The 15,451-nt window shown below is 38.6% G+C and overlaps 1 protein-coding gene across 5 annotated transcripts in view; it reads right to left on the reverse strand.

The window, feature by feature from the left end:
* MROH1 (maestro heat like repeat family member 1) overlaps positions 1-15,451 on the reverse strand; it is a 204,420-nt gene that overhangs the window by 18,538 nt on the left and 170,431 nt on the right. For 4 of the 5 annotated variants that reach the window (XM_051971306.1, XM_051971307.1, XM_051971308.1 and 1 more), the window contains one exon: positions 11,726-11,863. The exons of the other annotated variant lie outside the window; for it this stretch is intronic. In XM_051971306.1, coding sequence (XP_051827266.1) covers positions 11,726-11,863 — 138 coding nt within the window. The remainder of the gene's footprint in view (positions 1-11,725; positions 11,864-15,451) is intronic. 5 annotated transcript variants of the gene reach the window in all.

A 15,451-nucleotide genomic window follows, 5' to 3' on the forward strand; every position in this document is an offset into this window, starting at 1 on the left:
CAATGAGTCTCACTCCAATCTAATGTAGACACACTGTTGTCAATTGACTCCAAGATGCGCCCAGGATCCACCTGACTCTTCAAACCTCATGAAGTCTTTGGCAAAAAGGGAAGGGAGGGGGGGCAGGAGAATAAGGCTCAGGCCAAGGCGAAGAGCTCCCATTCCCTCATCTCCTTGTCCCATCATATGACTCATGCCCTGCTTTTCAGACCTCTTTCCACCTTGGCTGATCTGCTGGGTGTTTGCTCTGGCTTACCAGAATGCTACATACCCTCCAATCTCTGGAATGCCTGTTTCTCAGTTAACTTGGTATTTTATGAGCAATTCCTAGAGCATAATCAAATTTCCTCAATTATTCTGAATATAATTTCTGGGCAACATCATTCCATTTTCTAAGGACTTCTTACACTTAGTCTAAAGGCCTATATCTGACTGATTAACTGTGACTGAGTTTGAACCTTGTTCTTACATCTTTAGGTAACAAGACATCTTATCGACAACTTTAAGTAGGACAACACTCACCCTTAACTATGGTATTTTTTTTTTTTTTAAGAAATACATTTTTAATGACTTTTTTTTTTTGTTTGTTTTTACATTGCCTACATTTCCCATTATATCGCTGTTTCCTCCAATATACCAAGAAAGAAAGAAGGCAGGTCTGCAAAACTAGACTATATTTAGAAAAATTCAGCTATTATATATAGTGTTTCATACACAAAGTTCACTTATGCAAAGAAATGAAGGAAGGAGGGCTCTTCCATTCCTACTCTTTGGAGCCAAGCTTGATCCCTATGATGTTACAAGCTTTACTTTCCATGTTTTCACTGGCACTATCCTTTGCACTCTGGTAGAGGATGTGATGTCTTTGGTTTTCCCAGTCCTGCTTTCTCTCTTAGAATCAATTCAGACATGTTTTCCCATATTTCTTTAGGAATTTAGATGCTACATCACTAGGTGAATATGTTTAATATTGATATTACTTCATTGTCTATGCTACCCTTTAGCAAGATATAGTTTCCTTCCTTATCTCTTTTAATTAGATCAATTTTTGCTTTTGCTTGATCTGAAATAAGGATGAAATAAGCTACCCCTGCTTTTTTGATTTCACCTGAAGCATAATAGATTCTGCTCCAGCCTTTTACCTTTACTCTGTATGTATCTCCTTGCTTTAAACGTGTCCTGTAAACAACATATTGTAGGATTCTGGCTTTTGATCCAGTCTGCTATCTGCCTCCGCTTTATGGGAGAGTTCATCCCATTCACATTTACGGTTAAAACTACTAATTCTGTATTTCCTATCATCTTATTATTCCCAGATTATACTTTTCTTTTTCTTTCCCCTCTTACCCTCCTCCCTAGTATTAAACTTATGGGCACCACTTGCCTCACGTAGCTCTCCTTCTTTAAAATCCCTCTCATTCCCTTTGAGTCCCTTTCCCCTTTCTTATACCTTTCCCTTATTACTCTTTTCCTTTTCCCTTTTCCTCTCCCACTTTTTAATGACATGAAAAGTTTCTCTGTAAACCAAATATGTCTGATATTTTCTCTTTGAGCCAAATCTAATGACAGTAAGATTCACACGATGTTTTTCCCCCTCCCTTAATTCCCTCAGATATGATAAGTTTCCTTTACCTCTTTGTGGGTTTCAATTTCCCTTTTTATCTCCCCTTTTCCCTTTTTTTGATACAATCCCCTTTCCTCTTCTAATCCCCCTTTTTTTGTATTATGAGAGTAAAATCAAATTTATACCACGCGTTCTTTATGTATGCCCGTAACAGAAATACAGTTCTCAAGAGTTCTTTTTATCTTTTATGTTTCTCTTAAGTCCTATATTTGGAGGTCAATTTTTTTGTTTAGCTCTGGTTTTTTTCATTGGGAATAAATGGAATTCACCTATTTTATTGAATGTCCATCTTCTTCTCTAGAAGAAAACGCTCAGCTTAGCTGGATAGTTTATTCCTGGCTGCATTCCAAGTTCTTTTGCCTTTTGGAATTATCAGATTCCAAGCCTTTCGGTCCTTTAACGTGGAAGCAGCTAGTTTCTGAGTGATCCTTTATTGTGGCTCCTCAGTATTTGAATTTTTTTTTTCTAGCTGCTTGTAATATTTTTTCCTTAGTCTTATAGTTCTGAAATGTAGCCACAATGTTCCTTGGAGTTTTAATTTTGGGGGGGGGTCTCTTTCAGAAGGTATTCGATGAATTCTTTCAATGCCTATTTTACCTTCTGATTCTATTACATCTGGGCAGTTCTCTTTGATGATTTCCAATAAAATAGTGTCTAGGCTCTTTTTTTCATCATAATTTTCAGGAAGTCCAACAATCCTCAGATTCTCTCTCCAGATCTATTATTTTTTCAAGTAACATTTTTTCATTTTTTTGGTTTTGCTTGACTGATTCTTGATGTCTCAACAAATCATTTCTATTTGTTCAGTTCTGATTTTTAATGAGCTATTTTCTTTTATTAACTTTTTACTTCTTTTTGTATATGTCCAATTGATTTTTAAAATGAGTTGTTTTGCTCTATGGAATTTTTTTCCATTTCACTAATTTTTTTAATGAGTTATTTTATTTTGCCAATTCATAAATCCTACTTTCCTGGGAGTTCTTTATCTTTTCTAATTCACAAATTCTGTTTCCCTGGGAGTTCTTTACCTTTTTCAATTCACATTTCAGGAAGTTGTTTTCTATTTCCACTTTATCAAATCTTTCGTTTAATGAGTTACATACCTTTTCCATACTCTCTTGCAGAGCTTCTCTTTCCTTTCTCCATTTTCTTCTAGCTCTCTTTTAATAATTTCTTCTAGGAGAGCTTTGTGTGATGGGGACCAAGTTATATCCCCCTTTGGGGTTTTGTCTGGATACTGTCTGCTGTTAGTCTCCTCAGGGTTGGAAATCTGCTCTCTTTCTGTATAGAGGCTATCTACAGTTAGAGCTCGCTTTGCTTTTTTATTCCTTTTTTAAAAAGCCCTTGGGGTCTGCCTTCAGGGAAAGGAGGTTACCAGCTTCCTCTACAGAACAGACATACAGTATCTGTCCTATGAACGGACTGCAAAGGGCAGCCGAGCTGCAGAAGTGTGACTGCCCTGGGCTGCGTAGCTGCACTGGGCTCCGTGCTGAGTCACTCCCGGTGCCGGGTGTGTATGGCTAGGTCCTGTTAATCTCTGGTGTTTTGGGATTCCCTCTACCTTTGGCATTTGTGTAACTTCTCTGCTGCTCTGCAACCAAAGCAGAACAGCCAACCTGTGGTGAGTCTTTCCTGCAAATTCTCCACCCACGCAGACCACACCCTGCCCCAGTCTGCTCAGTGTGGGCTAGCCTCCGTGTTCTGCTTCCCTGCCTGTGCTGGCCTACTCCCGCCCATCAGGACAAACCTTTTCTGTTGATCTTCCAGATTATCTTTGGCTGGTAATATGTTGTACTCCCAATATTTGGGGATTCTATCAGTCAAGCATTACTTCTGAGGCTGAATTTGGTAATTAGCATTGTGGGTAGAAGGGAGCTCAGAAGGAAGCCTGTGTCCTCTCCACCATCTACTTCCGATATTTCTCTGGCATCGTCCTATTCATTTATCATCCTATAGCACTATGACATTCCATATCTTATTCCACAATTTTTCAAGTCCCTCCCCAATTAATGGGTCTTTTTTCTCTAGTTTTTGGTGAATAAATACTACATGACATGTTTTTCACTCCTCTTTTCACCTTGGTTAATCTGTTGGGTTTGCACTGATTTGTCAACAACATTCTTCCTAAAAACCTGAATGTCTAAATATTACAAATCCAGTGATGAAGCCCAAGACGGTTTGATTTTTTTTGGCTGCCATGCCATGCTAAGGGCTCATATTTAACCTTAAATAAATTTTGAGACTGATATCCTTGTTTTTATATCACCTAAATATCTCATATTCCTTCTCCTTACCCATTCCAGAGATTCATTCCTTAAAGGAAATTTTTTCAAAAAAAAAAGATAAAAAATCTGCAAAATCCATCAGGATATTTTTTAAAATCTGAAAATATATGTAACCTTCTACATCTGCAGACCCTCCTACCTCTGCAAAGGAGGGGGAAGAGGAATCTTCTCATATCTCTTCTTTCAGGTTTAGTACAGTGGTTGGCATATATGGTAGGTACTTAATAAATGTTTACTATTACCAACTTTGGGAACAAGTTTGTCCTTTACAATTTGATGTAAGTTTTTTATTGTTTTGTGCTAATTGTGTATATTATTTTCTTTGGTTTCCTTCACTGTCTCTCATTTCCTATTTCCCAGGTCCTTTATATTTATTATCTTTATTTATGACAGCATAATAACATTCATTCATCACACACTTTGTCTAACTGGCTATTTATTCTCAAATTGGATGACATCTATTTTGTTTCCAATTCCTTGGTACTTCAAAAAAAAAAGTTCTACTTTAAATATTTTGGTATATTTCTTTTTTTTTATCAATGATCTCCTTGAGGTCACTAATAGTGGAATCTCTGAGTCAAGAGATAGGGACATTCTATCCACTTTATTTATGTAATTCTAAACTATTTTTCAAAATAACTAAATTAATTTACAGGCCCACCAACAATGCATCGATTGATATTTCTATGTTTTTACAACTCTTTCAACATTGACTATTCCCATCTTTTGTCATATTTGCTGGTCTAAAGTGAAATTTCACAGTTGTTTTCATTTTCATTTTGATTATTATTATGGATTTGGAACATTGTTTTTCATATATATATATACACTTGATAATGGTTAGGCATTCTTTTGAGGACAATTTGTTCATATCTTTGAGAAGTTAACATAGATCCTTTCTGTATGAACTATTATTATCTATCCTGTTTCTTCCTCCAGACCATGCATGTACAATTACTTTTGTTTTTTAAAATTCAAATGTGAGAGTTTACATTTACGTCTATTAAGTTTTATCTCGCTAGGTCCTACTTATTGTTTTCATCTATAGAGACCTTTACCTACAGAAATCTTGAAGTTGGCATTTAATGTGCTAACTATCCCTTACAGCTTTGTGCCATCCAAAAATCTGATAAACACATCTGCAGAGTAATTAATAAAAAACACTGACCAGATTTGGGTCATAAATTAGGTCCTTTAGCTCATCAAAACCTCCTTTCTCCTTTAGAAACCTCTCCTTCTAGGTTCACTGTAAGGATCCCAGGATCTCATCCCTGAGTGAGAAATATTATTCTCCCTATCCTTATGCAAGAAAAAGCAGAAAGTAGCTTTAGTGGGGATAAAGAATAGGAGGAGGAGGAAAGGGGAAAAAGAAAGAATAAAGAAAGGAGAGGAGAAAGAAAGACTGGGAGGAGGGCAGATAAAAAGGAGGGAGAGAGAGACTGCTTATATATGAGTTTATGTCCCTTGAACGAAGCAGAGCAGCCTATCTCTATGTTGCTGGATCTGGATTCTAAAGCGCCTCTCCAAAGACTTCTGAGACTCCTGCCCTTAATAATACTTGTGCACCACAATTTATATACTGATATGCCCTGAAATACCTTTGCTTCTAAGTTTATTAACGTCTTCCTCTCCAAATATACATGTAGACAGGCATATGTTTGGATCATGTCATCATCCACAAATGCTTCACCTTCACATTTTACAATTCTGAAAATCCCCCATCTGGTCATAACCTCCTGTCCTTCCAACTCTCCCTATGCTTTATTCCTCTAAGCCCCAGTCATTCTTCTCTTCTCAGCTTTTCTGGGCTATCACCCCTGTTTTGGTATTACCTTCCTTTTTTTCAAAATATTTTGCCATTCCACTTGATTACTCCCTTTATCCACGAGTCTCATGACTGACTTTATCATTACAGACACTATCCACTTTCTTTTTTCCTACTTCTAAAAGGATGGAGGAAATTATCCAACACTGCGAACTGGGTCCACAACAAATTTCTTTCATGCTTTCAACTCACTTTTTGCACACTAATTCTTTTAAGTCCTTCCTTAACTGATACTTTATCACTCCCCCACAGCTGTTCCAAACCTTTGACTCCCTATGCTATTGCCTTCTTCCTCTCGAGAGGTTTCATCTCAAACTTAGGCACTGAGGCTATCGACTTCAAGCTCCCTCTCTTCTTCCATCACCTTGGGACAATCCCCTCCTCCCCCCGGCATCTGCTGCCTCTACTTTCTCACTACCTGCTCCTTTCCACATCATCCGTACCATACACTGAACCCTCATTTCCAGATCATCAATAAAAGTCTTGATTGGCTCTTTCTCAGCTCTCCCCCTTGGCTGCTCTGCATCCCCTTTCTGGATACTCCCTCCTCTCTCCTCAACCAATTCTACAATTCTGTCCCAACTCAGGTTATTTCCCAGCTCTGATGAATACTGATCATTCTATTGCACTCTTCAATCCAGCCAAACTCAGCTCCTCTCTGTTCCTCACCCACACTCGTTCATCTCCCATACTGCTGTCTTGGCATTAGTTGTTCCACAGGAGTGGAACGTTTTCTCCTTCCTTTACCTCGTAGTTCCTCTCTTTCTCTAAGACTCAGCTCAAAGACCATCCTTTTGTATAAAGCCTTGCTTTATTCCTTTAACTCTAGTGCCTACCAAACTAACCTGTACTAAATTCTGGATATATATGTATTTAGTCACTTCATATTTCTGCAATCTATTCTTTTATATATTTGTCTCTCCCATTACAATAAAAGCTCCTTCAATTTGGAACTATGCTCAAAAAGTTATCAAACTGTGCATACCCTTTGATCCAGCAATGTTTCTACTGGGTTTATATCCCAAAGAGATCTTAAAGAAGGGAAAGGGAACTGTATGTGCAAAAATGTTTATGGCAGCCCTCTTTGTAGTGGCAAGAAACTGGAAACTGAGTGGATGCCCATCAATTGGAGAATAGCTAAATTCATGGTATATGAATGTTGTGGAATATTAATGTTCTGTAAGTAACGACCAGCAGGATGATTTCAGAGAGTCCTGAAGAAACTTACAGGAACTGATGCTGAGTGAAGTAAACAGAGACAGGAGATCACTGTACACAACAAGATTATTTGATGATCAATTCTGACAGACTTGGCTCTCTTCAACAACAGGATGATTCAGGCCAGTTCCAATGGTCTTGTGATGGGGAGAGCCATATGCACTCAGAGAGAGGACTGTGGGGACTTAGTATGGATCATAACATAGTATTTTCACTTTTTTGTTGTTGTTTGCTTGTTTTTTTCTTTTCTTTCTCATTTTCTCCCCTTTTTGATCCAATTTTTCTTGGTCAGCATTATAATTGTGGAGACATGTTTGAAGAAACTGCACATGTTTGATCTATATTTTTTGCTGTTGAGGGAAGAGGGAAAGGGAAGGAGGAATGTTTGGAATACGGGGTTTTGTGAGGGTGAATGCTGAAAACTCTTTGCACAGGTATTTTGAAAAAAAAAAAAGCAATGTAATAAGCTCTTTGTGATTAGGGATTGTTTTGGTTCTTTTGTACTTATATCCCCTACACCTACTAGTAAATGCTGGGCAAATAGTAAGTTCCTGATAAATGATTGCTGATTGATTTTTGAGATACTTGTTTGTGATAGTTACTTTCCTATCTCTTGTACCAATTCTCCTTGATTTAGTTTGCAAGTTTATCATCACATCCTTCCTTCTGTGTATGGGTGTACTACAGGACTCTCCCTTGGATCCTCTCTTCTCTCACTGCATCCTTTCTTTTGATGAGATCTCATAAACTCTTATGAGTTCATCTATTTTCTCTACAGGTAGCTAGGTGGTACAATAGACACAGGACAGGGCAAGGAAGATATGAATTCAAATCTGATGCCAGACATTTACTAACTGTGTGATCTTGGACAAGTCACTTAAGTTCTGTCTCACCTTCCTTACCTGTAAAATGGGGATAATGACTGCACTTACCAACTAGGGTCTGCTGTGAGGATAAAATAAGATTTGTAAATCACTTAGACAGTGGCTGACCTGCAGGAGGTGTTTAATGCCTTTTTTTTTTCTTCCTCTATATGCAGATGGTTCACAAATCTACACAGTTAGCCCTACTCTTTCCCCTGAACTCTAGTTCTGCATCCTAATTTATCTGCTTGACATCTTCATTTGAATATCCCATTATTATCTCAAACTCACCATGTCCCAATAAGAACTCATTTTCTTTTTTCCCAACTCCATTCATCCTCCTAAACTTTCCTACTTTTGTAAAGGGAATTCATGTTCACAGCTTAGGAGTCTTATCTTTGACTTAATCTCTATATCCAATGAATTAATCTGGTGGGGTCTATCTCTAGCATCCAACATCTCTTGTATATTACTCCTACTCTCTTCTTACATCAAAACTACTCTTGTCTAGATCTTTATCAACTCTCACCAAACAACAGAAAGAGCCTCCTTATTAATTTACAGGAATCTAGTTTTTTATCCTTCTCCACAATCTATCACCCACACAACAGCTGGTTTTATATTCTTCAATCACAGGTTTGATGAGGTAACCCCCTCACACAAAAAACTCTAGTTGTTTCCTTCTTGCTTCCAGTATGAAATGCCAACTCCCGCTGATGTAGAAAGCCCTTCCAGTTCAGAGTCAGCTCATCCCTGCCTCTCACCTCCCTGTACAGTCTTCTGTCTCCTGGCTCTCTTCTCAGAAGCACTCCTCTCCCTCACCTGGACTTCTTGGAGCCCCAAGCTTCTTTCAAGGCTTGGCTCACTCGTCACTCCTTTAAAAACATGTTTCCTAGTTGTTAGTTCCTCACCCACAACCTCAAGAACTACTTGGAGTTTACTCTGCATATGGCCAGTGTGTATTTATCTCTGAACACACTCTAGCCACCCAGGAGAATCAATCAATCAGCAAGACATTTATTAAATGCCTACTATAGGAACAGAACAAATCATAGATAATATATACACACATGTTCATATAGGTAGCTAGATGACAGTGTATGAAGTGCTGGGCTTGGAGTCTAGAAGATATCTTCCTGAGTTCAAATCTCATCTCAATAATTACTCAAAAATTACTGGACAAGTAAATTAACCCTATTTGCCTCAGCTTCCTCATCTATAAAATGAGTTGGAGAAGGAAATGGAAAACAGTATTTTTGCCAAGAGAACCCCAAATAGGGCCATGAAAATTCAGACATGACTGATAAACAATTAAAAACACACATATGTAACCTATAAATAGCATAAAATAAAGTGAATAAAAATCAGTATATGCTAAATTAAATTAAAAAATAGTTTGAGAAGGAGAGAACTAGCAACTGGGGAAGATAAAGAAAGGCTTTAAAGAAATAGTAAGTGGCAAATCATGATAATGGAAAGTGGAGATGACTAATTTTACTGGATTGTAGGGTGCAGGAAGGGATAGGGATGTTTAAGGAGGCTGGAAAGATAGGTTGGGATGGTGTAGAACTTCAAAAACGAAAGAGAAGAACTTCTTTATCCTAAAGGCAATAGGAAGTCACTGGAATTGATTAAAGAATTCCTTTGATTATGTTTGCGCTTAAGGATAATTACTCTGATAACAATGTGTAGGAAGAATTATGAGTTCTAATTCTAAGCAATGGAAACAAGAGATTTTTGTGACAATATAGACAAGAGGTTGGGAGAGGTAGTTAAATGTAGAAGGGGTCTGATATCAATAAAGTTAGGAAGGTAGAAATAGCAAATACTTGGCAAAAGATTGAACATGTGGGAGTGAGCAAGAGAATTCAGGAATAATGCTAGAGTTACAAACTAGAAAAATGTTGGTGCTTCCAAGAAAAAAAGGGAAATTTTGAAAGAGGGGAGCTTTTGAGGAGAAAGATCAGTTCAATTCATTGTTGGACATGTTCCATTATCTTTGAGGCACCTAGTTTGAAATCTCCAATTAATTAGTGATTCAGGAATGAAGTTCTCAAGAGCAGTGGGGCTGGATATATAGATCTGTTAGTATTCTAACTATAAAGTCTGGGCTAACTCTCTGAAAGGCCTCAGAATCAATCAGAATCCAGATCAGTCAAAGTCTTTGGTCTTTAGGTGGAGAAGTGCAGGAGGGAGGCAAGCTGCCACACGGCTTGCCAAAGATGGATCCTGGATTCTGGAGCCTGGAGTCTCCAGCCTTTCTTGTCCTCTTCCTATAGCCAAATGTCTCTGACCTCTTTCCCTCAATCCTCCAATCCTTGCCTACAATTACCTCACCACCACACATTCATCAAGCGCCAATGGTGAGGAGAGCCATCACATCACCCTCTCATCTAAATATATGTATATAGAACCATTATCTCACATCAGATAGGTAATTAGCCTTAAGTGCTCTGCTGTCCGATTCAAGCAAACCTCTACTTCTAACAGCCACACAATGTCTGAGGCAAGCATGGGAGTTGATGAGGTTATTGAGAGAGAAAGCAGAGGGGACTAGGACAAAACCTAGGGAAATATCCACAGTTAAATGTGTGCAACATGGATGATGAGCCAGCAAAGGAGACTAGGGACTGCCTGGTCAGATAGAAAAACCAAGGGACACTGAGGAGAGGGTATCCCATAGGAGTGGTTGGTCAACCATGTTAAATGTAGCCAAAAAAAAAAAAAAAAAAAAAAAAAAAAAGGTCAAAAAAAGTGAGTACTAAGAAGAGGCCATCTGATTCAGCAATTAGGACATTACAGATGACTTTGGAGAGAAGAGTTTCAACAGTGTGATGCGATTGGAAGCCAAATGGACCTGGGTTGAAAACATGGAGGAGACGAAGTGAAGGCAATAAATACAAACCTCTTTTTCAAGGAGTTTGACTTAGGGAGGAAAGATACAGGACAAAAAAGTAAGGGTCCTAAGGCAGAAGCCTATCTGTACTTCCAGTCCTGAGAACAGGGCATAATACTTAAGTTCTCAGTAAATGCTTGTTGTAGTTGCAAAGGCAGCTTGGGCCCACTGACCCTTATGCTGTCAGAGCTGGGAGAAGTCATCTACTCTGGGCTTGCTTTCTTCTCCTTTGTTACTGACATGTCCCTTTTCCTTCTCTTTCTTTTCTTCTCTCCCTGCTAAATCTGACTTCCAAAGAAAGCATATTTAGAACTGCCCCTTCAGATTAGTTCCATGACTAACCCCCAAAGCTAATGCTGAAGGAAGTCAGTCTTCATACAAGAGCCTAGATTATCCTGAATTCTTCATTTATTACAGGGAATTCTAAGCATGAGTAGTATGAAAAGGTGGTCTGCCTTTTGGGGAGTCAGAGGAAGGAATGTGTAAGAGTCAAGAGAACCCGGAAGTCAAGTAAAATTAGCCAACAGGGACCAGAGATGGCTGTTAATGTCTCCTCTCACCCATGAATGCTTAGTGCAGGTATGGGGGGTAAGGATGGGAAAAATCTCTTCTACCACTATTACTAGTTCTTCTTGGCACAAGCCTTGCACAACTATATCTTCTCTGGTACGCTAGCAGGGAAATGGAACTGTTCACCACCTGTTCATCACTGGGAAGGACCTAAGGCCCTGCTATCAGAATTATTTGACCTATAAAGCTCAGAAATGGATGTTGTCAATCTCCTAGTCAAGGACAAAAAGGGAGGTCTTTAAGACCACCTATTATGTTTGTGGCCTCAAGGAACTGCTAGGTAGGACCAGATGACCTCTAAAATGTCCCTTATAACTCTAAGTTTTTAGGACTCCAGGGATGTGGCTAGAGATCAGAAAGGAGGGTTTGGGATGGGATGGCCTAGACAGAGGCCAAATGGGACAACTGGTATAAAACCATTTTCTCCCCTTTAAATTCTCTTACCTGGCAAGAAGAGTAACTCCCTCTTCATGGCCTTCAGATGTCTTCATCAGCTCCCAGCCACCTTCTAGACCCATACAGGTGATGACTTCCTCACTTCCTCCACGGAACAGCATGGCCTGCAGCGTCTCCACAGCACAACTAGAGGAACAGGATTTGTCTACTTAGCTTATCCCAAAGAGAGCCTTCTCGCTGCCCCAAGGAGTTTCTCTCCTTGGTTATCAGAATCTGCCAGCAGGACAGACCCTAAGGCCTAACTGAGTTCCTGGAGGGATGCATGTGGAGGTAATAAAAGCTTCTAGTTGTACTTAAGGCTTGCTGAGTCAGACAGCACACTTCTGACTAGAAGAAGTCACCATGACCAGCTCAGAGCCAGCACCCAGTATTACATTGTCAGACTTAATAAATCCTATTTATTTATGAATTCATTGTATTTAAACCTATATGTATCTGTTTCTATACCTGCCCAAGGAGCCAGGCAAACCCAAGGATGACTGCCCCCAAATCACTGCAAATGAACAGAACAAATATTGTTACTAATATTTAGCTGCTCTCAACATGCACACAGGTCCACGCTCACACATGCACTCACTCTTCTGTACATATATTCATGTGGTTCACTATACAGGAGTACCTTGGTATTCTAGAGCGTAGTCCAGTATGCTATCTTTTGTTTTTCTCTTTTTCTTTCAGGGAGGCCCTGATTAAAATTCTCAGTCACAAAAAATGAATTCAGAAAGATCTATCACATGAATGAGAAAATCAATTGCTCTATACTTAGTTAAAAGTCCAATTTTACCAATCTTTCAAAACTGTATGCATATGTATGTGGGGTGAGGAGAGATCTAAGGGGATAAACAAATTCCCTAAGATATCATACTTAGAATAATAATGACAACAGACATTTATATAGCATTTTATAGTTTTCAAGGGGCAGCTAGGTGGTACAGTAGATAAGAGTGCCAGGAATGCAGGCAGGAAGACCTGATTTCAAACGTGGCCTCAGACACTTCACAGTTGTGTGACCCTGGGCAAGTCACTTAATCCTGTTTGCCTCAATTTCCTCATTTGTAAAAATGAGCTGGAGAAAGAAGAAGCAAATCACTCCCATATTTTTGCTAAGAAAATCCCAAATGGAATTGTGAAAAGTCAGACATGATTGAAATGACTGAACAACAACATAGTTTGGAAAGCATTCTCTATACCTTATTTTATTTGAAACTCACAATAATATTGTAAGGTACTACAGGTGCTATTATCCTCATCTTACAGATGAGAGAACTGAGACTCATTGGGGTTAAGTGATTTACCCATGGTCATTCAGTAAAGAAGTATCAGAGGAGGGACTGAATTCAGATCTCTCCTAATTCCAAAACCAACACATTCTTTTAGAGGTCACCTAGTCCAAAGTATTCAAGAAGAAATCCCCTTGCCAACAATTCTGAGAGGTGGTTATCCAGCTTCTGCCTAAGGTAACAAGGAACTCCTTATCCCTGAAGCACCACCTTCACTTTAGGACAACTAAAATTGTTGGTAAGTTTTTCTCTTTGTCAAGCTGAAATCATCTGCCTCCCTGCAATTTCCATCTTTATGTTTGTTTTTAAAATTACCTCTTAGGCACTTCATTTGAAGAAACTGGTATTAGAACAAAGCTAAAGTCACACTATCAAGTTTGGAGAACGGATAATCACAATCAGTTTACACTCCAGCCACAATTAAGTCCAGTACACACACAGACAGAGCCTTTCTATATGAGCTGTACATGAGGCATACTTGCAGGAGTGAGTGATTCTCTACTCTCATATCAAGGACAGTGAATACAGGGTGCCCAATATCCAAGTTGGATAAGAAATGTTTCCTAAAGATAAGCAGGAAGGTATGACTGCAAAGTGGGAAGCCTTGAGCAGTCAAGGATCAATCTCAGTCATACAAAGGATTGGAGGAGGCTGAGGGAGTCGAGTGCAAAGTCCTTATGTTCCACTTTGGGAAACTGAAGACAATAGAGGCTAATCATACAAATACTAAGAGGAGAGAAAGAAAGAAAGAGGGAAAAGGAGAAGGAGAGAAAAAGAAAAGAAGAGAGAGTGAGAGAGCAGAGTCCTTGGAGAACAAGATCCAATTGTGGAGCCTTGGTCCTCTGTAGGCACTACTGAGGCCCAGCTGTGAGCTGTGCTCCTCAAGACCCAGAAATAAATAAGGATCTGGTTCCAGGGACTCAGTGAGAAAGTAGCAGATCAAAATGCCAAATGACAAAAGGAGAAAGAATCTAAAACGGATGAGGAATGATGATCCAGGAAAGAGTTAACAAATATTAGATTCTGGTCTATATTAAGTAAGCTCAGTCAATAGGGAGGAGCTCACTGTTTCCAATAACAACTATCTATGCACTGGACTGGTCTTTCTCAATAGCAATGCCAGTCTTAACCCAGAAATGAACCTTGGCTCAGACTTAGCAAAGGCACAGCAATCAGAGATCATTAATTTGACAACAATCCTAGAGGGAGGAACTAGCCAATTGTTTTTTTTTTAAAGCTTTTAATTTTCAAAACATGCATAATTTTCAACACTCACCCTTGCAAAACCTTGTGTATCAAACTTTTTTTCTCCCTCTTTTCCCTTCACCTCTTCCTTATAGGGCAAATAATCTAACATATGCTAAACATGTACAATTTGTCTATACATATTTCCACATTTATCATATTATACAAGAAAAATCAGATCAAAAAGGGAAAAAAATGAGGAAAACAAAAAAAGTGAAAATACAATGTTGTGATCCATATTCAGTTCCCACAGTTCCCCCTCTGGGTACAGATGGCTCTCTCTATTGGAACTGGCCTGAATCACCTTGCTGTTATAAAGAGCCACGTCCATCAAAATTGATCCTTATATAATCTTCTTGTTGCCGTGTACATTGATATAGTTTTACTCATTTCATTTAGTATCAGTTCATCTAAGTCTCTCTAGGCCTCTCTGTATTCATCCTGCTGGTCATTTCTTATAGAACAATAATATTCCATAACGTTCATATACCACAATTTATTCAGCCATTCTCCAACTGATGGGCATACACTCAGTTTCCAATTTCTTACTACAAACAGGGCTGCCACAAACATTATTGCACATACAGGTCCCTTTCCCTTCTTTAAGATCTCTTTGGGATATAAGCCCAGTAGAAATACTGCTGGATCAAAGGGTATGCACAGTTTGATAGCCCTTTGGCATGGAACTAGCCAATTGTAATGTTGTAGACAGAAGCATTAGTGATGATGGAAAAGTGGCCATCACCAAGATCTATGATCTTATGACTTGGGTTTGGGGCTTCTTAAAGATAAAAGAAAACCTTAGAGCAGCTGGTTTGATAGTAAAGTTGCTAGAACTGGTTGCCCTATGTCTGCAACAATTAAAAAAAACAACACTATTTCCTCTGTCCAAAACTTCAGGCTCTAACAAAACTTAAGTATAAAGTTATTCACTCATTCTTTAAGAAAGAACCAGAATTCAATCATTCAATGATTGATATTTGAATTTTAATAAGAAAGGTACCATATGGCATTTTAATATTAATTAAAATTTTGATCCAAATACTATATAATCAATTTGAAGTTAATTATACTTGTTATTTTAATAAAGAACTACATTTTTTACTTCTAAAAGCATAATTGCCTAAATTATACTCTAAACTACAGAGGTGGCTCAATGCCCTTAAAGACTACTGTGGATTAGGAGGAA

Source organism: Antechinus flavipes, chromosome 1 (genome assembly GCF_016432865.1).
Source record: "Antechinus flavipes isolate AdamAnt ecotype Samford, QLD, Australia chromosome 1, AdamAnt_v2, whole genome shotgun sequence".
Taxonomy (NCBI): Eukaryota; Metazoa; Chordata; class Mammalia; order Dasyuromorphia; family Dasyuridae; genus Antechinus; species Antechinus flavipes.